The following is a 25,682-nucleotide window of genomic DNA, read 5'->3' as shown; positions in this document are numbered from 1 at the left end:
ATCTTGAACTTCTAGTCGGAAGTTTTGAACGCTAAATTTGGAACTTCGCCCTTGAATCTTGAGCTTTTAACCCCAAACTTTAAACTTCGAACTCTGAAGTATGAACTGTAAACTTTAAACTTTAATTTTGATTATTTTCACACAGTTCGAGTACACCGCGAATATAATTTAGCGTAAAATAATTTCCATATTGACTTATTTCTATCATAACCCAGCTTTTCCTCGATTGTGGATCAAAATTCATAACCTGAAGGGTTTTCACGATTTTCAAATCCCGATCCGAAGTTTGCAAATTTTGAATCGATGTAAGTGAAAACAGGCAGGGAAGAAATGAACGTGAGAAAGAAAATAATGAACTGTCGTTTATTAAAAAACTCTCGACGATAAAAAATATACCCAATCATATACCGTCTTAGAATACGACGAGCGCCTATGAACTAAGGTACATGTATACAAATGAGTGCACATTATCGTTTACTCTGTGCAGCGATGTTCCTATGAGGATCGATCGTGGTTTTGTCGCTATTTTTATTAAACGATACGTAACTGCTTTTGTGCGTGTGTTGATCACTCAGATCAATCATCGATAATTGACGAAAACAGAACGCGTCGTTGGGAAGAAAAGAAGCATTGATATGGTATGGTACCGGCAACTGTAAGTTCGAATGTAAGAAACAATAAAACATAAAATATTTTGGAATTCGTTTTAACCCTCCAGTCAGTTTGCTTGCTATGTTTAATGCACTTTCATTTTTGAGCATCATTTTTTCTGGCAAATATTTTTATACGTATGTGAGTTACTCTGAAGCCAGAATAATCAAATTCATCGAAATAAGTTTTATTTGGTTTCTGGCTTACTTTAGTTTGAAACGAAAAATATGCTATTTTCAAATTTATTGTATATATATTAGTTATATTGTATATATATTTAATTATTATAATTATGATTATTAAAAGTAAACTGTTGTCCTTTTATCCATGTTTCTATTCTTTGTGCATGCTGTGAAAATTTTGATAAATTTATGACCCTATATTCTGAAACTAAATATTTACGAAGTAGCGTTGAATAATCTGGCTTCACTTGTAAAATGTTAGAACATGCTTCAATGAAATATTTGTAATATTTAAAATGAAAAATTTTTTGTCTTATGTTTTATATCTCTAGATACTTAAACCATCTAAACAGATATCTAGACTATCGAAATATTCAAATCTTCGAAAATCTAAATTTTTCCTGTTGGCCATAGAGACTGATCGAAATTAATGTTTAAAAATTCCCTCTAAAATCTCAGTATCTTTAGTAACATCTTAAACATCTAAAATACAAGATACTTAGGAACCACCCTGCAGTTACTTGAAATATTCACAATATATCATTTTTTAGTCTTCAAAAATTTCGTTTCACGTTTAAACTAAACTAAACATGAATGCTTTTAATCAACAACAAATAAGCGACTATTTATCGTATACTTTTACAAAATTCACGATCGCTTACACAAATACTACATAATTACAAAATTAAACAGACAAACGTAGATACTATAATAAATGAATTATAAAAATACTAAAATTACACGAATATTTTACAATTCTTAACTTTTTAACTTTTGGAGGGTTAAAACAGGCGCCTAGAGAAATTTGTGTTAAAAAGATAACAACTAGTCAGTTAATTCAACTATCAGTCTTCCCGGTTATTCCTGTTTGTCGGTTGATATATTCTCTAATCTTAGGTTTAAAAAATACGACGCTGAGATATATGTATGTTTCTTTCGCATCGCAAGTACGATAAAATTGTTATTCAAGTTCAAGTTACAATTCTCGAAAATTGTACAATCACAATTTTCGTAGCTACAAAATTAAGCTACTTCCTAGGATCGACTTTTTCTTTTCGTCGATTGACGATTTACGTGAAATTTTCACATTTTCCAGCTTTTACGTTTATTAGTACAAACATCGAGTCGTATATATGTATTTAACAATCATGCTAACGAGGCCTGGATATTGTTCTGTTTACGTTTTATATATTCAGTATACATACAAATAACCGAGATCGAAACGGCGATCTCTACTTCTTCAACTTTCATCAAACAAATTATTTTCTCTTTTACGAGGATCGTTTTGTCCGTATAACATTTTTGAAGGATATCAAAATCTAGGCAAATACTTCTGTCATAATTTATGTAAATCATATACGTACACTTTGAGAACAGATTTTTGTAAAATGTAAAAGATTTTATTAACATGCAACATAGGTAGTGAAAATCATAAAAAATTTTAATTTGAAAATTTATTCGAAGAAACCCAACTTATCTTCGGAACAAAGCAATCCTCTAAGCAACAATTTCTAATACCAATGCAACCTTCATGACTAATCTACAATCTTCAATAATTTCAATAATCGTTCAATACATATGACACAGCATAAACACCGAATACGAATTCGAATTCTTAAATTTTCTAGAGAATTTGAAACTCTCTCGGAATTCACCGGGAGAAAATGGTCCGTGGTACGATATGAAACGTACGAAACCGTTACAAACCGTTACAAACCGTTACAAAATCGTCTACAAACGATCAAACATTCTCTGAACGTCCTTCTTCTTACGACTATTCGTAATGTTACAACATGAGCCAAGTACAATTCAATAGTTCAATTCTAAAGTCACCTCCACAGAACAAACTCCACTGGCTGTCTTCAAAATACGTCTTCAAAAATCGATAACGAGTCCTTGAACGTTATAACGTTATAAGGTAGATCTTATAAGAACACAATTTCGAACATCGGTCCAATTTGAATCAACTTGAAAATCTCCATTGTGAACTATACCAATGAAATTATTTCCAATGTCATTGTTTCCTTCACGGATTTTTAAATCCATTTGGTTATATTAATTTTCGAGTCGATCTTTTACACGTCGATACCAAGTAGTTCTCTGCTGTCAGCTCTCGATAATCGACGACGTAAACTGCGACGACGGAACTCCTTCCATCAGACGGATGCACGTTTCACGCGAAGGCTCGAGATTGAAGGAGGCCTGTAGCCTTGGTAACCTTGGTCCAGAAGCTCAGAATTCGGTGGTCCTAGACACGTGCACGAGCACACGCTCACGCAGTCATCCGTGTCGTGAACTATGGGCACGTGGCCAGCTAATAGTTTTCCATTTACAGCGACCACCTCACCGTCTAGTGTTAACACGTGATGAGAAGCTGGTTGAAGCTCTTCGTCGCGGCGAGCGTCACCCGTGTTCCTATTTAACAATTAAGAAAGATTAGAAATTTCAGAATTTTTCAGGGCTTCAAAATTCAAAATTCAAAATTTCAAGTCATACGACTTGAGAACATACAATCGGTAGCAATACTTTGATATTTCTTTGATATCTAGGGATAGAACTCTCTTATTAAGTGTAATGTTATAAATATAACTGGAGAATTCTTTTCAATCTTTGGAAGTTTTTAATAAAAAAAATTTGACTGTGAATAATTGAAATTTTGTTAAAAGAAACCCTCTTTACTTTTTGATCATTGAAGAAGCGAAATAAGTGGAAATGTGCTCAAAGATATCACATAAATTTTTGAAGAGTAATATCTTGGACGTGACCTACATTTACTGCGTGGCCTGAGAAGACAGAATGGCGATAAGTAAAAGGGGACAAGTGAGATATATGTGCACGCTTTGGGGTGAGGGAATATGTACTTACATCGTCATAAAGCGGAGGACGAGTAAGTTTATGCTGGCAGCGACGACGGCCAGGCCGAATAGTATAAAGACTAAGCTTAAGGCCACGTATCCAGGTTTATTGGAAAGTGCGTGATCATTCTGCAACGTTTTCATCACAAACAAATATTACAAAAGTCTTTTGCTAAATTTAAATATTAAGATAAAGCGAATTGAAGAAGAAATACTCTCCTATCAACAAAAATGAATTGAGAAACTAATAATAACGAAGCAATAAAATTCAAGCAACAAAAAAGTTCTTGCTAAAAATTAACAAATTCTAACTTCTTATGAAACTTCGATAAAATATCAGGGTTATTAATACGAATTGACAAAGGTTTGATAAGATTTCGATAAAATATTGAATTTATCGTTAGACGAATTTACCTGTAAGGCGACGTAATCACCAAAACCGATGGTAGTCAGCGTGACAAAACAGTAGTAGAAGCTGTCGAAGTAGCTCCATCCCTCGTAACGCGAGAACACAGCAGCTCCAGTCGTGATAATTATGCTCGAAAGTAAACCAGTCGCGAGCATTAGATTAATCTCAGTTGCTTCTGTTTTCTGACATCTTAAATACGTCTTTGCTCGTTTGATGACTACAGAGGCGAACTTGTTCAGACGTTCACCGATACTCTGGAACATTATCAGACCGAGAGGAATGCCTACCATGGCGTATGCCATGCAGAATGCTTTTCCTCCTATGGTGACTGGCGTTGAGTGTCCGTACCCTTGAAATTTTATAGAATAAATTAAAATAAAATCTTATGATGATTAAGAATATAAATATGTCGGAGATGAAAGGACATCGAAGCCTCCCCTTTGGAACTTCGGGATAACCCCCCCCCCAACAATGTAATCTAGAGTCCACTATAGCTGTAATTAAATAATCGTAGTTATTCAATCCGATTGTAATTGTTCGAGATTAGTGACAGTGAGCTTTGGCTCGAGGCGACAGTCTGTCGCCCAATGTAACCGCGGTCAAGGGATGAACGCTTTGTCTAACAAAGGCATGGAGTAATTCTATAAGTCTCTTTAAAAAAAGGAAATAGCTGCAACGGGCAATGAGGCGCGGTGTCCCTTCTTATGGCATTTAAAGCACGATGCTTTTGGCCATGCGGCCGGTCGGCTTTCCTCCGGGCTTCGGGAGTCCTTCCTCGGTTCCAACTTCATCCTTGTCACGTAAACTTAGGGGTGGGTTGATGAAAATAAAATAGCTGAGTCGTAACACAACTATTGTCTTTATTTTCTAGCACAGCACAAGTTTACACCGATCGGAGAGATGTTCACTGTTCGATGGTTTTTGTCTATTTCTTCCCAGGTGTTCTCGTCTCATTACGGAGGAAAGCTCGGTGTGGGTGCGTCCTTCTTAATTAACGACGCGGATTCGCTGTTCGCACCTTCCGTTAGGAAAAGTGAGGATAACGATCCACGATGCCAATTGGTTATGTTAATAAATGAAGATAGGAGGAGAAAGCCTCCTACCAACGCGGCTAGTAGGTAATATTGTTTATGGCAAAAACCAGCTTTTTCGTTAGTCGAGTATTGGGTTTTTCCCATTAAGTAACTACCTGCTTTCCCCGTAATTAGTAAGGACGTGTAACAACCTAAGGGCTGTTTCAAGGACCATCCATAAACAGATAACAGAAATAAACTTAAAAAGTTTAGGTTTATGGTGGGTTCCTGGGGTAATTGAGGGTACGCGGTGAAAACCTGCACACATCCTGCCTCTAATATGAATTGACGTTACATCCTCTTGCGGCACTCAGATATCGTATGTCCGTAACTATTGCAGTGGCGGCACTTGTTCCGGGGGGCGGATGACCTGCTTCGTTTATTTCCGGAGCCCGATGATGGCCTCCGTGACGTAGACGTCCGCCTCTCCTCGTAGAGGAAAGGCTGCATCTCTCTTCGAAATTGTTTCACCGACTTAATATCACGCGTGAGTGCTAGTCGTTCAAAGCGTCGATCGCGCGAGCCCATTAGATAGAGAACGGTGGCGGTGACTACTTCCTCCATTGTTGAATTTCGCCACTTCGAATACAGGAGGGAAACAAGACGGTTTCCGTATGCCCCTGATGTTTCGTTCTCCCGCTGTAGTTCCTTGGATACCTTGATTAGCGACGAGGCTGCTGTTTCTTGGCCAGCGAAGTGCGCGATGAATTGTTCCTTAAAAGCTGGTCATGTGACCTCTTCGCTATCCATTATTTGCATAAGCCAATACGCTGCCGGGCCTTCTAGGGCACGGTTCAAAGCAGAATATAGCGCGCTGTTTTTCAGAGGGTTGTCTTTCATAAGCAGACTAACGACTGAGCACCAGGCGGCTGGATCTGCGTCCGCGGCTTCGGGGTTAAAACGCGGTAACGATATCCTTGTTACCCTGTGTCCCTTGTTCTTCTTTGTTAGCGACCGGATTAGTTCACGCACGATGCTCTTATGATCCCGCATCGACAACATATGTTCGGATCCCACTTCTGATGTCGAGTCACGATCCGAGTCCGGGCTCGAGTCGCTATCACGGTGAGGGCTTGGGATAGGTAATGATTCTTCACTGAAGCTATCCATCTTCTTACACCACGGAAGTGACTTTTATTGACACAAACAAAGAGGTTACAAAGTTGACGCAAACTCACGGCGGTCACACACTCGCGACACTAGTGACAATGGTCTTAGGTTCGCTAACGAATACGCGGTCAATGGAATGGTAGGTGTACGTACTCTAAGTCGGATTCTTTGGTGATATTCACTGACCGTAAGGTGTTAACCTTTTCGTCGATGAGGTCGCAAGCGAGAGAGTGAGTTTCCGTCCCGATGATGCCACAGAGGAAAACTATGATGGGGTGTGTCTAAGGACACGAGACCATCCGATTCGTCTTCGTTCAGAGAGAAAGGGAAATTGGCGTTGCTGCTAATTGGTCAATCTCCATATCGGTGGTTAGAAAAAGATGCTAGCCGCCCTCGAGGGAAAGTTGCTAGTGGGAGACGCCGTTCGTTGAAAAAGATAGGTCCCCCCTATTTTCCCGTAGTTGGGACAAAGACTGTTTGTCTGTTTGAAGAATTTTAGTCAACTAAATCTTAAGATTTATAACGGGCCCTCAGGCTAGCTGAACATGTACTGCGGAGACGCATCGACATCTGGCAATCATCTTACTCGAAGAATAGGGTCTGCGTGTGGCGAGCCACGGGACAGAAACCGTTGGGATGTTTATTGTCGCGTGCCGCCACAAATATTTCTTTTAAGGAGGGGGGGGGGGTAAGGTTTTAAAATTTTCTTTTTGCATTTTTTTTATTTTTTAATTGAATGCATAACATCTTAAGAATATTGTGTCAAAATTTCAAGTTGATTGGAGCAAAATTGACGAAGTTAGGAGTATTTTTATACATGTCGGATGATATTACCTACCCGACCCGAGCGTGCTATTGTTATTTCGCAGATGTTTTTTTCTCTATATAATACCTAATCTTACCCCCAGATCTATTTATAGTACTTAACGACTTAAGTACAAACGAGGTAAATCGATAAAATTCACTTATGAACGTTTTATACCAGATTTTTTAGTGTTCGAAACTTTAAAGCGTTTTCCCCACAACTCACGTTTTCAAAGTCGGTGCTCCCAATTACTTCAGAACTACTGCATCGATCCTTTTGAAATTTTTAAAACTATTTCTGTATATAATTTTCGAGGTAACACTGTAGAGTTTCTTCAAATTTGTTAATTATTTTTATTTTAAAATAACAAATTAGCCGCAAATTTTCGCACAAAATCGCGTTTTTCCCTTCAAAGTGTTCCAAAAAAGTGAGAAATTGAAATTTTGAAAAAATCTTCGCAGCGTTACCTGGGGAAAACTGTTACTTAACGAATGAACTTTAACTTTTTGATTTCTGATGATACAGCACCAAGTTCTGAGGGGCACCGCAATTATACTTTTTTCCGAGACACGTCCGAATAATTGCTGCCATTGCCGTATTTTTTAATATTTCTCCGTGAAAATTTTATACAATATTCTTCGAATGTCATACTTTAATGTACTATTGGTTTTAAAAAAGAAATTTTCCGAACCCTCAATTACCCCAGGGACCCACCATAAACCTAAACTTTTTAAGTTTATTATTTCTATTATTTGTTTATGGATGGTCCTTGAAACAGCCCTTAGGTTGTTACACGTCCTTACTAACTACGTGGAAAGCAGGTAGTTACTTAATGGGAAAAACCCAATACTCGACTAACGAAAAAGCTGGTTTTTGCCATAAACAATATTACCTACTAGCCGCGTTGGTAGGAGGCTTTCTCCTCCTATCTTCATTTATTAACATGACCCATAACCAATTGGCATCGTGAATCGTTACCCTCACTTTTCCTAACGGAAGGTGTGGACAGCGAATCCGCGTTGTTAATTAAAAAGGGCGCACCCACACCGAGCTTTCCTCCGTAATGAGACGAGAACACCTGAGGAGAAATAGACAAAACTACCGAACAGTGAACATCTCTCCGATCTGTGTAAACCTGTGCTGTGAACTAAAGACGATAGTTGTGTTACGACTCAGCTATTTTTTTATTTTCGTCAACTAACTCCTAAGTTTACGTGACAACCGCGGCTACGTTGGGCGACAGACTGCCGCCTCGAGCCAAAGCTCACTGTCACTAATCTCGAATAATTACAATCGGATTGAATAACTACGATTGTTTAATTACAGCTATAGTGGACTCTAGATTACAGTGTTAGGGGGGGGGGGGGTTATCCCGAAGTTCCAAAGGGGAGGCTTCGATGTCCTTTCATCTTCGACAAATATAAAAACTCTTAATATGAAAGTTTCTGATATAAATAATGCAGAATATGTCAAATTAATTTATCTAGAGTAATACAAATATAGAATAATAATAAATATAGAATAGAATAATGCTCTATCAACTAAAAACTTAGGATTATTATGTGTCATATAGAATATAGGAATTTATTATGTATTTTATAAATACATACACATTAAAGATTCCAAGGTTGTAACTTGATATCGATTATCTACGATACATATTTAACTTCTACTGCACAAAATAAACATTCTAAACACGTAGCAAACACGCTTGAGGGTATCACTCACCTATCATAGCAAGCACAAGAGTCGCGAAATAAAAGGCACCAGCGAATTTCCATTGAGGGCCTGCTTTGTGTGGCTTATTTTCTATTATAACAATTTCCAACATTATGTAATCTTCCTGCGTGATGTTGTACTTCTTGATCATGTTTCGACGAACCTCTAAAATCATTAACATAACCACAATTTTCGATAGTATTATTATTATTATTAATGTATATATTCTACTATTCTTGACTACATATTTTTCTGTTAATTGAGAATTAAAATTTGCAGGTATGAGAATAGCTACCCCAAATTTACCCTTCCTTGCTATTTTTCATCCCTAACTCTTAACATTATATTTAATCACATACTTAAATATTCACAAGCGGAAAATGCTACTAATTATTATATAAATATTCATCTATGAAAATATCAGCGCTGAATATTATACTGTGCATCCTATCTCTCTATTTTCAACCCTCAACGTTATACGTTTACCTTAATCCCACGCTTAAACATCGACACGTGAAAATATCAACCCCGACGCAGCTGATATGTGCGTGTGTATTTATACTACCCCTCTATATATACTACCGGCCTTATCGCTCGCCATCAGTGTTCTATATATTGTTCATTTGCCTATTCATTTCCTACCAATCTCTTACTCTAAGCATTTCTCACATTCACATACGTGAACAGCGAAACAAAACTCGTCCAATAGAAACTTTTAATTTTATATATTCTACCTCTTTCTCCATACTTTCACTATCAATTCACATCACGAACGATCCATATATAACACACATTCTGTCTTTCACAGATATATCTACCAATCGCGTACTCAAATATTTACACGTGAAAATAAGTAAACAAAGTTTATCCAATAGAATTTTCAAATTCTATATATTCTGCCTCCACCCTTCCTCTATATACATTTTCACCCTCAACTTTCATCATCAACTTTCCATATAGCATTTATTTTCATATCAATGTTCTACCAACAACAAATTCGCATATTTACACTTGAAGACAACGAGACAAGTCTCACCCGATAAAAACTCCCAGCGCTTCCTCTCCGTGTTCGACTCCAACGCGTCGAAAACCGCCGCGCCAATCAGCAAATAAGTAAATGTACACACTACCAACGACAAAGTCCTCACATTCTGCCTCTTCATCTTCACAGTCTGTCAAGAAGAACCGCGAAATCCGGCACACCTCCCAACGATTTGTCGTCACGTTTCTTTCTACACGTTCGATTGCACGAACACAGATCGCGCGTCGTTCATGCTTTTTGCAGGTTCAGGAGAATAAGTAGCAACATATTCTTTTTTTATACATGCAACGCTATCGATCCTTCGACGACATGTCACGGACTGAAAGATTCGAAGAGGAAAACGTCGGGACGCGTACACGATACACGAAGGCCAGCACGACTTGGACGATGCTCGGCACACGATTAAGGGAAGTATTGATCAAATCTATGAGCGACGGTAAGCTCCATGGAAACGTAACCAGTGCTGCTACAACAAGTTTGGCTATCGGTAAGAGCGGTGTTGCAGTAGAACGAATCGATCAGGAGTCAGGCAAAGAGGTTTGGTGTGGAGATTGATAAAGCAGAGTTGATATCAGAACAGAGGAGGTACAGAATAAACATGATACGCAATACTTTTTCGTGTCTGGCGAGTTAGGCGTCATCTGGAACTCTTATTTTTCGTATCATATGTAACATTACCGATTAAGTATAGTTGTAGTTTATATCAAAATTAAATTTTTCGATTGTGTGTAAGTTTCCTGTTAAAAGTCAATTACTTATGAGGTTGCATTACAAATTATCAGTTAAACTATGTTTTAGAAATGTTTTATGAAAAGAAATTGAAAGGGCTGAACTTTACTATAGTAATTTTAGTCTAATATTGAGTGAGTGAAACATATTCCTGCTTAAATTCTATTTTTTTAATTGTATTTCTAAAAGCATTTTTCTTATACATCCGTAATCTAATGATAACGCAGATTTTCCAAATCTTTAGAAAGAAATCACTTAAAAATTCCTTATTAATATCCATATTTAATCCGTATATAATCAAATACAGCTTGTTCGTATTAATTAATAATGCTAATATCTTACAGATAATCATTACAAAAACTTACTAAAAAGTTACTTTAATGAAAACTAAAAATTATTAATTAAAAGATACTGTTTATTGATAAAGATTTAATTTTTCAATAGTATGAGTCGGTCACTGATCAGACACGATTTCACCATTGAATTGGTGTTGGAAAAGCAACTCTTTCAGCTACTATGGATAATTCAGGAGATTCTTTACCGACCGGAAGGGATGATAAGGACACCCTTTACACCCTTCAAGAGAATATGTCGATTAAAAGGAATTTGCTACTTGGCATAGAGTTTCCTGGACTAGTACACGTATAATCGAGTTATTAATGCTACTACGGTCTAATTTTATGAGCAAGTTATGACCCTCGTCATTGTTCATGCAATTATTTGTTGCGTATAGACGTCTATTATTTCTCTCGAAAATTTCTTATTTTCTGCGTTCCTTACTTAGATCTTGAAATCAAAATCATGTCACAGAAATTACTGATATTTCTGTGAATTTTTATATTATTTTAAGTTGCATTTCCTTAGTATCTATCTGAAGAGTTAAATGTTTACTGGATCGTCAAATAGAATGTCGTGTGCTAGTGTGCTATTCAAGACGCGCAGGAATGAAGAAAAAATATATAGGAGTGACTTCAGATCTAGGTTAAAGGTGAAAAAACCGTGAAAGCGCACATTTTATCGAGCGTCAAGCACGTGCCAATGCAATATTTCCTTGTTTAACGATATTAAAATAATACTAACCCTTTTCAAAAATTTTCTCCTTTTTGATAATATTGGAACAATATTACAACGCGGAAGTTTTTACAGAGGCTAAAGAAGTATTCGCACAGTCCTTATTTCCCGATAAATTGTTATTTATCATATTTTTATTTATTTGTGTATATATATAAATATTTATATATTTATTTATATTTATGAAGTATATTTATGATTGTATATAGACACTTTCTGTAGCAATTTAAATAAAATTAAAATTAAATTGAACAATTAAAATCGAGGTTCTCAAGGACATCCACGGTAACTGGATAAGTCGCGCAATGATTTTACGTTCGCACGTTCCGTAGTTTTATTGCGGTTACACGTCTTACAGAAAGATGTTTACGAGCCAAAGTTATGACCTGGCGAAAACAGAAGGACCCTGTGTATAGCGATAATTATTTTATATACGAGAAATTTATATTATCGAAAAACAAAGAGAACTTGAAATCAGGATACTTGCCAAGTGAATACTGTACAAGTGAAATTTACACTTGTCGCTTCTGTATTCGAAAACGTATGCTGTCAGAAATTTCTGGAAAAACAAAGGACGAGAAATTCACTTCTACTGAAAATTCGATAAAATAGAACAACAACTTTTTCCTGGTAGTGATTTGTGTAAATTTTTCTCGAAACAGCCCTATTCTTGTTTTCAACCGGGAATTAAATAAAACGTTAAAAGAAGATTAATAAAATTTCGAATTCCGCTTTTTAGCCTTTGGATTGCATATACAGTGACTTACAGAACCATTGGTCTCATATAAATCATAATTAATCTATATTGTCAAAGGAAAAATTAATTGATCAGTATTAAAAAGGCTTAATAGAATTAGTTAGGAAATTCAGTCAAGTTTGTAAAAATATGAATCTCATTTATGAAATGCATAAAATCAAAGAGTAACGAATATAATAGGAAATTTAATAACACAAATGCTAAAATAATTGTATTATTTATAAGATTTTTGTTACAATATAGAATAAATAGAGTTTTCATGCACCACGCATATATCATACATACATATAAAATAATAAAGACGTAAATTATAAATTTAATTTCTGAATGATTTTTTAAGTTTGTTTCATTATCTTTGAGCATATACATTTTCAGATTAGTTTCAAATTGTATCAATATAGTTATGATAACTGTGCCTCATTTCAAAACTAATGAAATTTCAATATGTTTCTTATAACACACATAACATATCAATCTTATGAAAGATCTCTACAAGTTCAAATATGTACTTTCATGAGCCACTGAGTATTAAATTCATGCAATTATTTTGAAAACAAAAATTCAAACAGAACATTGAAAAAATAAAAAACAGATGCAGAATGGTATGCAAAATGCGATTTCAACTTCAGAAATGTGTGTAGAACACAAACGATGGTGTAAATGTTTATACTGAATAGGGTTTTCGTTCGAGTTTCACACTTGATGTTGCAGTCATTTTCTTTCATCCCACGCATCCTACGTAATGAATTTTCTACCAGTTTTAACCTTCATTCTCCCATTGTTCCAGTTAAAACTACGTTTTCCGGAATCCATGGTGTATAATTATTTCCTTTTCAAATTACAAATCGTATCTCATAGAAGAAGACAATAACCATCAAAGTTTCTCAAATCGGCGAACTTATTAATTACATTTTAGTTAATGGCATTCTACATCTTAAAAAATTCCACAGCCTTTGCCCATTGAACTTAAAACCACACAAAACTTCTGACGTTTTTCACTTTTCCAGTAGAATTGTGGGGAACAAGCGATTTCTATGTGATAGCAAAAATTATGTAAAGTTACATCATATTAGACAGATTAGTGTAGTATCGGGGAGAAGGGCCTAAGAAACGTCGAGCCAATTATAGACAATGTCGCGAGTGCCGAGGCGCTGTCGGCTCCATCAATGCGTTATCGGATCCTTCAAATAAATAGCTTCGCCGAAAAGACCTACGTGACCCTGGCTACGAGCGTCTGCGGAACACGTGTGCGGTGGGCCTAGCAAAAGACACAAGAATGCTGCAACGGCCAGAGAGGCAGTCGAGAAGCAGAGCGTGAGTTGAGCGGACACAGTGTGCATCGACGTGCGACGATATTATAATCGGTCCTTTTGTTCTTGAATATCGCTGATTTAAACTATACTAAACTCTATTTATATTCCTCTTGTATTTGAATATCACTTATTAAAATACATTAAACTTTAAACTCTACCATCATCACTTGTCCTTACTTTAAGAATCCATCAGTTACTACATTAGCATAGATTATTAGAAAAATTATTAAATCAGAATTTTTTATTTATTCAAAATAACGATACGAAACACGCAATAAAATGTGTAGAAGTTATTTACAAGATGAAAATAAACTATCAATCATAAACTACCTATCTCCCGTGATAGTCTGATTTAAATTCCATTAAAAAAATATGTAATAAGTTAAAAAATCGGAAAGTTCGAAATGTTAATTTGACTTTATTATAATTCAGAATTGTTATAAATATAGATAGACAAGTGCCTGATCTACTAGAAATGTGGATAGTCAAGTTTAATATGCAATTTGTAATACAGTATTATATTTAGAAAGATGAAATATTTGTATGTGACCCTAATTCATGGGTCAAAAGTTGTAACTGTTGCTCTCAGAAAACAACGCTGACTCGTCTTGTCCTCTACGGACACTTTTTCAGGAAAATTGTCCGCTGATCTCCACAGGGAGCATGTTAATCGAAGACATTCGTACAAAACAATGCTTTGAGCTCGATTGTTAGACTATTTGCATGCAGATACCACCCCAGACGAGTGATCTTGTTTGCAGGAACGGGCGGATAACGAACGTTCTCGCTATATCGCTAATAATGAACGCCACACGGGGCTGCTACAAGATGAAATAGCAAGAAAATTACCGTACGTTTCGTCGATCGTTAAAGGTATCGCCTGTTTGTCAAGAAAATTGCACTCTTCTTCGATCGTGCGTAGAAATTCGCCTTGAACGCGATAGCTCCGAATACTTCATGGAACGGAGAATGAAAGGGTTACGTGAATTCTCCTTTCCTTATTTTTCTCTATTTTTCTTGTTAATAGAAAAAGTTATACGATACATTTTTTCATTTTCTTCTTTTTTATTCCTTTTACGTGAGAGGTAAAAAATAATTTTATATACTGGTCTTGGTGATTCGTATAAAGTGCTGATTAAAGTTCAATATTGGCTGGTTAACGGAGAAGTCTAACTTTAGGGAAATCGATAACCGATTAATTGATAGAAATACAGAAACTTTTGGTAAATTTTATCGATTTTTACTACAAATATATGTTCAACTATATATATAAACGATAGCATGAGATGATTTTTGCATAAAGTGGTTTTTTTGTATGGTTATAAATAATAGTATTTACACCATAAAACTAACGTAGTACGCTATACAACAGAGATACATTATACATATATTGGTATTTTATAAGTGAAATAATTTTTTAAATGAGTGATCATGCCAGTTATGAAGTAACTAATCTGCGAGTAATTGAACCAAAAGATACAATTCAATGATCAAAACAATTTATTTCAATTGTATCAATATTTGCTGCATATTCACAGTTCTTCATAGTCGTACATTATGCTAGACATTTCACGTCCAATTTAAAAATTCACGTTCGCGAATATCATATCGTCCATCGACAAGGACCACGTGCTTTTCGATCAGAAAAGGTGAAGCTTGAAGGAACGAATCGTAAGGGTTCAATGTGAAAGAGAGTCGAGACATCGTTGCCATTCAACATACTGTTGTTAAAAATTTAATAAGATCTGCAACGAATAATGCAGTTGCTATCGAAGGAAAAGAAACATTCTACTGGGAGACGATATAAGAAAAGTGGCAAATAAATGATTGCAAAGAGATGTCTCTTCCGTAAAGGATCACGAAAAGGGAGGCGAAGAGTTCGAGTAAGGACTGACGAGTGGCACGACTTGAAGAACATGCTAGCTTCGCTTTTTATCATTGCAACAAATAGACTGAAACGACGACGAGAAACGTGACGATACGACGCGACAATAACTGAAATTGCTTCTGGTAAAACTTGAGAACTAATAATATCTGCCATTGCTTTGTTTGCATCGAATTCGACAAACGTTGATATAACAGTTCAATTTTAAACAGTGGCGTTGTATTCGAGCATCGCGATACTCGAACGCTTTGGAAACTCAAATTGTAATTGAAACTGACTTAGAGATAGTGACCTAGTAATGGATGAATTCGAATGTTTCAATATTTTAGAATTCAAATTATTCATTTTTATGCTTCCAAGTAGTTTAGATAGTTGAATTAAAAGATTTTCATATTTTCATATTTAAATTATTTCGATTTTAAGCTTTGGAGATTATAAACATGACGATCTGATAGATGTGCCTATCGGACGTGCCTAAAAATAATTTAGAAGAATAATATATAATAATATAAAAAGCTAGTTTTAGCTCACTAGCTGACTAAGTGAACTACATCTATTTACTTCAGGCTTCGGCCGAATGTATTTATCATAGTAGTAAGTAGTAAGGAGTGTCAGAATTCTATTAGATAATATTGTAAATGAATTTGATCAAGTTATTGTCAACGATTATGTTTCTTACTTACTACAGAAGCAATCACAACTTTAAATATATCAACAGGATATGTGATTATGATCTTATACAGAATACATCCCTTGGAGACCCTTCTTTTATTAACATAGCCATTGTCAACGACCCGTTCTTCTTTATTGGAACATAGATCCCTCTCTAAACTATTTTGTAGTCTCAATATTCGTTCATCTCGTGGAAAATTGAAGGATAAAATATATAACAATGTAGGGATAGGATCAAAGTATAGGGCGAGTCATCATTCGTAGCAATTTTCTCCTGGCATGACCTTCTAGTATAGCGAACAATTGGTATCGCAATATCAAACTGATAGCTACGATATATCTTCCTTGCTATGGAGTATTCAAAACTTTTGTAAATAACTTTGAAGTCGTTACTTAGTCAATTATGATTGAATTATTATATTATTGAAGTCAATATATATATATATATATATATATATATATATATAAGAAAAATATTGATATATTTATATAATAACTATAGCAAACCTAGAGGGGAGATTTCATAGTTATATAAACATCTTTTTAATAAAGGATACCACGATATGGTTCTGACATATGGGTCCATTCATGGCAAAATTTTGCCACTGTCATATAACAGATACTAGACAGTATAGAAAAATATAATTCTCTTTCTTCACTTCATGATATTTTATTGATAGCGTATCGTACAGCAGTTCTCCAATTGTAAATCGACGTTCGCGGTTCAAAAGAGACAATGTGACACAAAAATAATTGGAAGCGAAAATGCGAGGTGACAAATTGACGTGTCTGAAAAAATAAGTATATGGAACGGGCCTAAGCGAAAAAGCTCATTTGCATGTCGGTGACGTGCTTGGGTCTCTTGTCGCCCGCATAAATTTTCCGTCGTGTATCTTCGTTTTTCCCTTCATCGGAAAAAGAGGGAACTAAGAGTGCATTTACCGGAATCAACCACGCTTTTTTTGCACCATATAAAAGCTTGACATTGATGCCTTGATATATCCGCGGCAATGAGAAATGAACTAGACTCGGCGACTTCCGTGCGTCGGCTATTTGGCACGTTAAAATGATGTCTGGGATGGATTTATCTTGTGTGTACTACGTATCTTATGTCATTTTCGAAACGGAAAATTATCCATTTTTTGGTTTCAATTATATCAAGTTTTTGTTACTGTTTTCGCACGTTCGCAAGGAGACGCGATCTCGAAGAAGCGCGCCAACGGGAGTCGTAAATTCCCGTTACGATTAACTAATCGACGCCACGAATCGTTCGATCCCTTATTTCTTGTGAGATAATAAGGATAGTTAAATTGAAGATAACGCTGCTATTAACAGGTTATTATATATATTTGCACGATCCAACAACTTCGATGTAATACAAAATGAATGTTTAATATAAGATGACTACGAATGAGTACGACCTGAGATTCTATTCGTGTTGTCGCGTATGATAATGTATTTTGTCGACTGACTGTATTCGACTTGTTGACTGCTTGATAAGATGCTTGATCGAGACTGATTGACTTGAGTTGATAGACTGACCGATTCGCTCTTATCTTTTTCCGAAAGAAAGCTTGGTATGGGTGTGCCCTTTGAACGAAAAACGCGGATTCGTTGTTCACACTTTTCGTCAAGGAAGTGAGGGTAACGATCCACGATGCCGATTGGTTATGACCCTTGCTAATGAAAAAGGATATGAGGAAGTCTCCCACCAACGCGGATCGGGGGGTGACTTCGTTCTTGGGGAAAATCAGCCTTTTTCGGTAGACATATGTTCGTTTTTCCCATTCGGTGACTACCCGCTTTCTCCGTAATTTTTAAGAGCGCCTAATTTTTTTTTTTTTTTATTTTTTTTTTTTTTATTTATTTGTTGAAATTACAATCAATTCTCGCGTTGAGAATTTTCAGTAATTTTTCTGGCGTGGCGCAGTGACATGGCTGTTTATTTACAATAAGTTAATACTTATTATAGATAGGTATAATTTATAAGTATTATAAGTAAGTGCATATGCTTAATTTGGATAACTAAATGAATCTAACGTTTAGGTCTAGCGGGTAGTGCCTCTTCAGGAGCGCCTAATAAACTCAAGGACGTTTCCGAAACCCGGACATAAACCGAAAATACTTCTAGAATGGTAAATTCCTTCCGGACAAGCAGTTTGACTGGCAAACATGTGGAAACAATGAAGCTAAAAGTTAACGTTTTATGGTAGGTCCTTGAGTTTATTGAGGGTCAGGATGACTGGAGGTGGGCCGCTGGCTGCCAGGTAGCGTCGGCTGGAGTGCAGATGTTCCACGCGACGTAACAGTTACCTACCGATAGATTGTAGGTTTTAATGCAAATTCATATTTTTATGAATACGACTAAATCAGTGGAATATAGTCAGAGATTTGTTTTATCTACTAAAAATTGTAACGAGTAATCTACTATATAAATTCGAGAATCGTATTATGGTTAAAGGAGGATCTTCTTAAAAATAAATTTGGAACAATGTACAACTAATCCGGAGATTAATTTTCACAATGAAATTTCCATCTCCTTTGACCAAGATATTAAATAAAATGTCGACGATGAAAATTTAAAAAATTTATAAACCGATGGAATTTCCAGAATTGTGGAATCCTGAACGAAAAAAGTTACGCGTTTATTATCGAAAATTCGGCGCTTCTCATGCCCAACTGAACCGGGTAAACGAGATTTTACGTTTCACCGATCCTTGCACGCAATATATGTACGTCGAGCTTAAACGCCCACTGATCTTCCTGTGTGTTATTGAAAAATTATTCAAATAAATTCTGTCCATTGATATTTCCTGTATCATGTGGCCTGGCTCCAAAATATCGCATCGTTATTGTTATAGAATATCAATCATTATTGTTATAGAAAATAGATACGAGTGAAGGCTATTTGGATCGAGGAGATCCTTAGATTTGGATCCTTAGAAATAAGGAATAATAATTTTGGAAGATGGATTTTGAAATGGTAATTGGCGTAAAGATTGGGAAAGCACAACAATAATTTTGAAAAATAGGTTTAGGAATAATAATTGACATATGAGATTTGATGTTAGAATGTTTAATATCATAGTGTATGAATACGACAGGCATATTGTTTTTGAATGAGACGAGAGTTTTTAATCGAGAAATAAGGGAATCGAGAGTAAGAATTTTGAGTGAGCATCATTGAGTACATCGAAAATTGTTGTTGTTATTAATAATGTATTATTAAATATATTTCCGTAGGAATTTTTATCCTGTTATCTCTAGAGAAATAGAAAGTACGGTGAATTACTTAAATAGTATGTAAATGTTATAATAAATAAATAAATAAGTAAATAAACAGTGCGTAAATATTTCTTGTAGTTGTATTCACTTTATCATTATTCTATTCTATTTTATTTAACACTTCATAAGTGAAAAATCTATCCCCGCGACTCAACAGATATATCCATTGTATTATAGTTAAATTATTTGTCCAAATAAAATTGGATAATGAAGAAATAGCAAGGTACAGTAGTCGTAGCTGGGTATGTAATTTGGGCATCAGTTTACGGTCCTGTTCCTGGGTGGACCGTAATGAGACAAAATGCCGCGGGTTCGCAACACTTGCAGACATCCTCCATGTAATTAAATGGGAAACTGTAATTGCAATCGGCGGTTAACGACATTCCCGCATCGCGTTCCTGTCATTACGCTCACTTTTCCACGATCTAGCACGTTCAAACTTCGCCGAGTTTTATTACATCACGTCGAAAATATCGTGCTTGTTTCTTCGTTTCGTGTTACGTTCGTGACCATTGTTTCGTGGGCGATTATTTAGTTTCATTTAGAAACGCTCCAACGTAATATCACACGTAATACTCTACTCGTATTGAACGAAATAATGTAATAGATTACAATTTAATAAATTATTATTAATAGATTGTACTTTATGTCATTTAACAAATTATTTTGCGTTTGTAGACTGTTTAGTTTGTTAATGGGGCTTTATTGAACGAAGGCAGGTGTATGTGAAGCCAGAGAACAAATTCGTTAGTTTTCGATACGCTATTATGATTTGAATTTCAATGGTTGTAACGTAATTTTAGGATGTTATTATACTTGAAATTATGATTATTTTGAGATAATGATATTATGTTACGTATTTCGAGTATTCGAGTATTGTACATATCGTTTTGGCATTCTACTGCAATTTAAATTCGGTAAATGGCAGAAATGCAAATTTATTATCATATCAGGATTCCCTATTAATTGATGGTTTATGTAGATTGATTCTTCAAATTTGTCGAATTAATCATTTGATTTAAACACATATATAGAAATATCTTCTCTTTCTAGATAAAATAATATAAATGATAAGAAAATATATTCCATGTTTTGAATCATTGTCGACAGTGATGCATTTTAGGCGGTTCAAATTATTTTATGTAAAGTATACAAATAAAAACTTGCTCTTTCTCTAAAAATTATATATTTTCCCATATATCATTTAAATTTTTTGGTACAACTATTATACTTTGTAGGTATTAAATTTGTAAATAGTTTTAATGTTAACGAACGATTCTGATACAATTCAGAAACCATCCCCAGTGAATTTGTCACACGTCCACGAAGATTATGCAATCATTGCGACGATCGACTTTGAATTTTTATCGATCGATCAGATTCTCCTGGCAGGCGACGCTCGTTCGATAGGCAAAAGCTCTTTCGCTGTAAAATACAAGGGGAACTGAGGCTCTCGCGGTTAATTCACGACGTGGCTATAGTCTATCAAGTCATGGTGATTTATTGCACGCCTGTGCCATGAACTTGCTGTAAGATTCAAGGACAGACCTCGACACATAGATGAAGAGTCAAGTTCAATTACTCTTCAATCCATCTGAACGACCATAGTCAAGGAAACGTGCACGAACTGATAGCTTTATTGGTTAGACGAAAGAATAAGTGGTGTATCGAGCTGGCTGAGATTCGTTGAGAATAATTCAATATCGTTGCGTGTTTCACATACCAGATGCATGAGACCTATGACTAAAAGGAACTGAGGAAATCAGGCCAAAAATCAAATTAGATCATTACAAACTTTGTTACGTCGGGCGACATTCTACCTAGACCAGGCCACACACCGCTGACAGGATGGCAACCAGATGTCCGCACGCCTTCACTGCGTACCTTCAATAGTCTTAAGAGCCGATCATAAATCTTAGGAATTTCTAAGGTCCTTCAGACCGAACCAAACATCTGCACTAAGTCACTGTCCAAAGGTTATTGTTTATTACGGAAAGATAGGAGAAGTTCGTTTTTCTCATGTACGATGTTTCACACTAGCAATTTTCTCTCGGGGGCGGTTAACACCCTTCCTCCACCTTTCCACACCAATCCAGAAAATTAACCAATTATCAAAGAAGTCCTTCCCTCACTCTCCCAACAAGAACTTGGTCTTAACAAATCAAGTCAGTCTTTATACATTTTTTGAACTTTCAACATCTAAGCGTGCGTCGCGTACAACACCTTGTTACTCTAGTTATCAATCGAATTTAATTGTATATTTCTAGTCAAGAAGTTGTTGGAATAAACATTAATTATATCCGTTAATTCAGTGTAAAGTCAATTCAACCACCCCTATTATCGCAACAGAAATCAGGGGATCGATCATTTCGTGGCGTCGATTATCCAATCGTAACGGAAATTTACGACTCCCGTTGACGTGCGAATGGTCGAAACATTTTTGGTCCTTTGAGCCGGATCACGTGTCAGTGAAAGGTGTACTTGCCAGTGACCACACAGTGCCACGTGAATACATTAAACCAGCAGCGGGAGTGTTATCACCACATCGAAGCCAGTGACGTCAGGTGTGTCACATTCGAAGGAGCACAACCCATTGGCAAAGGAACTCAACTACGCAGCTTCCCGCCACAGCTGGACGAACATCAAACCAACGAATTCCACAACTTAACAACACAACCAAACGAGTGGCCGTCGGGAAGGAACGAGGCGTTCCTCGCCAAGCATACACGCGACCTCACGCCGCACGACAGTAAGGTAAGCTCGTTCCTTATATCGACCATCTCCCATCCTCGGCAACGATGGCAAGCGAAGACCAACTTATCTCCCTGCGTCGGAGACGAGGCTATTGTAGCGGCCGATTCACATACGTATCGAACCGACTGGACGAGTACGAACAATCCGGGCGTCAGCAAAACTCCTTGTTAACGAACTACGAGAAACAACTGACCGAAGCTGCGAGTCAATTCGAAGCGATCCAACTCGAGTTAGAAGTATTAGACGAGGAGGAACAAGCGCGCGGCTTCGAAATAAGGGATCAGTACGTCGCAGTAGACATAAAGCTACAAAATCTTCTGAGGAACGCGCAAGCAGCATCGCCGTCGACATCCATAAACCTTCCAACCTGTGCATCATTCGCTAGTTTAAATCCGATAGCTGGTAAATTACCAGATCTTCAGCTGCCTACTTTTGACGGAAGCTTAGAGAAATGGAACACGTTTTATGACACTTTTTCTTCCACCATCGATAAAAATCCTAATCTCACGGAAGTACAGAAATTTCATTACCTGCAGTCCGCCTTGCAAGGAGAAGCAGCAGATTGTTTAAACGCGTTACCCCTTAGTAATATAAACTACAGCCAGGCTATAACGGTTCTTAAGGAGAGTTTCGAATGTCCACGATACACAGCTGTCAGTTACGGCATGGCAATCATTGATTATCCAAAGTTAACCAAAGAATCTCCAACGGAATTAAGGCGCTTAGTCCATACATTCAAACAGCACATATACGCGTTAAACAAATTAGGAGACTCTTACCCCGATACCAGCGCCGTACTTAACAGCCTCATTCTATCGAAAATCCCATCAAGCATCCAAAAACAATGGGAAATGACGCTGCCTAATAAGGAGCTGCCTCCGTACATTCAGCTATTGAACTTCCTAGAGAGATTAGCACGAAGCTCCAGACCGATCACCACGGTCAAACAAACAAGAGAATCACCGGAACAAACCACTCCGGTCCGTCAACGCGCACTACGAGGGCATGCATTTACGGCGACACAGGTTACTCCGACATGCCCCACCTGTCAAGGACCACACCCCATTTGGAGGTGTGACACCTTCAAAACCAAATCCCTTCGCGAACGCATTCGGGAGGTCAAAGGAGCATCGCTATGCCTCAACTGCCTCGGGAAAGGGCACACAAAAAAGCATTGTTTCGCGGGGTCATGCCGCGTCTGCGGTGAACGACATCATACGTTGCTGTATAGAGCAAAACACCATTCAGGGTCTCGTTCCAGCACGCCTAGCCCGAAATCTTCCCCATCAAATAGCCGATCCACAACACCCTCCTTGCCACCCTACTCATCACCCACTCGTCGCAAAAGGCACACAACAGACCACAGATCGGAAACACCACGAACAGCCGCGTCTCCAAGTCCACCTCCCAGTGACAGACGAAAACATAACCAATGACTCCGATGATCGACGACTCCGTTGACGACCGAACATACCAGACCAGCACCATCCGAATCATTATCCAATGATCTAGTCATCACAGCGCAGATTAACGTTTTGAATGATAAACAGCAACCAATCCGTTGTCGAGCGTTGCTCGACACCCCTAGGCGGCACCCCTAACCGTTACCGAATTACGCATAACACACGATTAGCTAATAAAATTGTTGCAAAACATCCATTTCTTCGAGGAAATTCGTACACTCCAAAAAGATCGGAACGCGGCGATAAAGGGTAAGCTCACGCAACTCAACCCGTTCCATATCAAGGAAAAACGAGATCGTAACCGTCGTCAGATAAAGGTATACGTAGCCATCTTCGTATGCCTAGCAATTAAAGCGGTACACATCGAGCTCGTTGACGATCTCACTAGCGAAGCCTTCATCGCCGCTCTTCGTAGATTTATCGCTCGACGAGGGTATTGCTCCACCATCCATTCTGATAACGGCACCAACTTCATAGAAGCAAACAACGAATTACGAGAGCTTCATGATTTATTACAATCGGACGACCACAAAGAAAAAGTAACCGCATTTTTAGCCGACAAACAAATCGAATGGCGCTTCATTCCCCCTCATTCCCCGCATTTCGGTGGGCTATGGGAAACAGCGGTGAAGTCATTCAAACGCCACCTTAGGCGTGTAGTCGGCAACGAGTTACTCACCTCTGAACAATTGAATACTCTCATCATAGAAATAAAAGCAGTCCTCAATTCACGCCCGCTAACTCCCATCTCCACCGATCCAAATGATCTCCTAGTCCTCACTCCCGGACATTTCCTCATTGGCGATTCATTAATGTGCTTACGTGATCGAGATTTCAGAGACATTCCATCGAACCGACTCTCCAGATAGCAGCATATCCTACAGTTTAAACAGCATTTTTGGAACCGTTGGCATAAGGAGTATTTGAACGAGCTAACCAACCGCAATAAATGGAGCAAGGGTGGACACAGCATCCAAGAGGGCACAATCGTCATCCTCAGAGAGGACAACATGCCCTCCATGCATTGGCCTCTGGGCTGAGTTATCAAGGTTCATCCAGGCGCCGATGGTATCATCCGGACAGCTACAGTTCAGACGGCAAAGAGCGTTTTGGATCGGGCCGTCAAAAGGTTTGTTCCACTGCCAATTCAACCCGATCTCGAGAAACCCGAACAATCAGTCACCGAGACGAAATAAGATGGGAACTTCAACAATAAAACACCTTAAATTATGTATACCAGAAATTGTTTTTTGTTTAACACTAAAAAAGTTGATCTATTAGAAGATTTAAGAAAATACAAACCATAGTCCCCACTGAATGTGAGACATTTTTATTTACTTTATGAATCAGATATTGAAATGTGTTCCTGCGTATATAATTTTCTTAAAAAATGTAATGTTTTAATTTGAATGTTACACGCCTGTTATACGCTCTTTAATTTAAAGAATTGTTCGCCCTTCTCTAATACAAAAAAAGTCCAATCAATTTAGCAATTACCATTAATCTTCATTTAAATATTTTCACACACAAAGGAGACTACTAAAACTCAATTTCTATCAAAGATCCTAGACGTTCGCCTTAGTACCGTCATACACAGAAGACTACCCAAATTCGATTCCTGTCGAAGATCCTAAATGTTCGCCTTAGTATCTTCACACACAGAAGACTACACAAACCCAATTCCCACCAAAGTTGCTAAACTTCCCTCCATAAGAATCACTATAATTATATTCTATCGATCCTGTCTTTACAGAAAGCATGGAGATAGATATCACTTTCTTTTTCATAATCACAAGAAATCTCTTCTCACATATTAGTTTGCTCAGAAAGTTTGTTTTATGATAGATGATGTATTTTCGGCTGTATTTAACGGAATTGGAGAAAGATTATTTACTATGAACATCGGC

The 25,682-nt window shown here is 37.1% G+C and overlaps 2 protein-coding genes across 2 annotated transcripts; one reads left to right on the top strand and one right to left on the bottom strand.

Annotated features, from left to right (window-relative positions):
• Positions 1-348: 348 nt before the first annotated feature.
• Positions 349-10,248, bottom strand: Task7 (TWIK-related acid-sensitive K[+] channel 7). The gene is made up of 5 exons (XM_033336844.2): positions 9,841-10,248; positions 8,814-8,969; positions 4,103-4,446; positions 3,699-3,817; positions 349-3,248 (listed from the first exon to the last, which is right to left on the bottom strand). Exons 1-5 carry the CDS (start codon positions 9,965-9,967, stop codon positions 2,990-2,992), a joined length of 1,005 nt encoding a protein of 334 aa, XP_033192735.1. The 5' UTR covers positions 9,968-10,248; the 3' UTR covers positions 349-2,989.
• Positions 10,234-23,748, top strand: LOC117158170 (uncharacterized). The gene is made up of 2 exons (XM_033336815.2): positions 10,234-10,333; positions 22,529-23,748. The coding sequence occupies exons 1-2, from the start codon at positions 10,234-10,236 to the stop codon at positions 23,746-23,748; spliced, it is 1,320 nt and encodes a 439-aa protein (XP_033192706.2).
• Positions 23,749-25,682: the final 1,934 nt, after the last annotated feature.

The sequence above is a fragment of the Bombus vancouverensis genome, chromosome 14, assembly GCF_051014615.1.
Source record: "Bombus vancouverensis nearcticus chromosome 14, iyBomVanc1_principal, whole genome shotgun sequence".
Taxonomy (NCBI): domain Eukaryota; kingdom Metazoa; phylum Arthropoda; class Insecta; order Hymenoptera; family Apidae; genus Bombus; species Bombus vancouverensis.
Note: the sequence above shows the minus strand (reverse complement) of the source record. Positions and strands in the feature narration are given on the sequence as shown.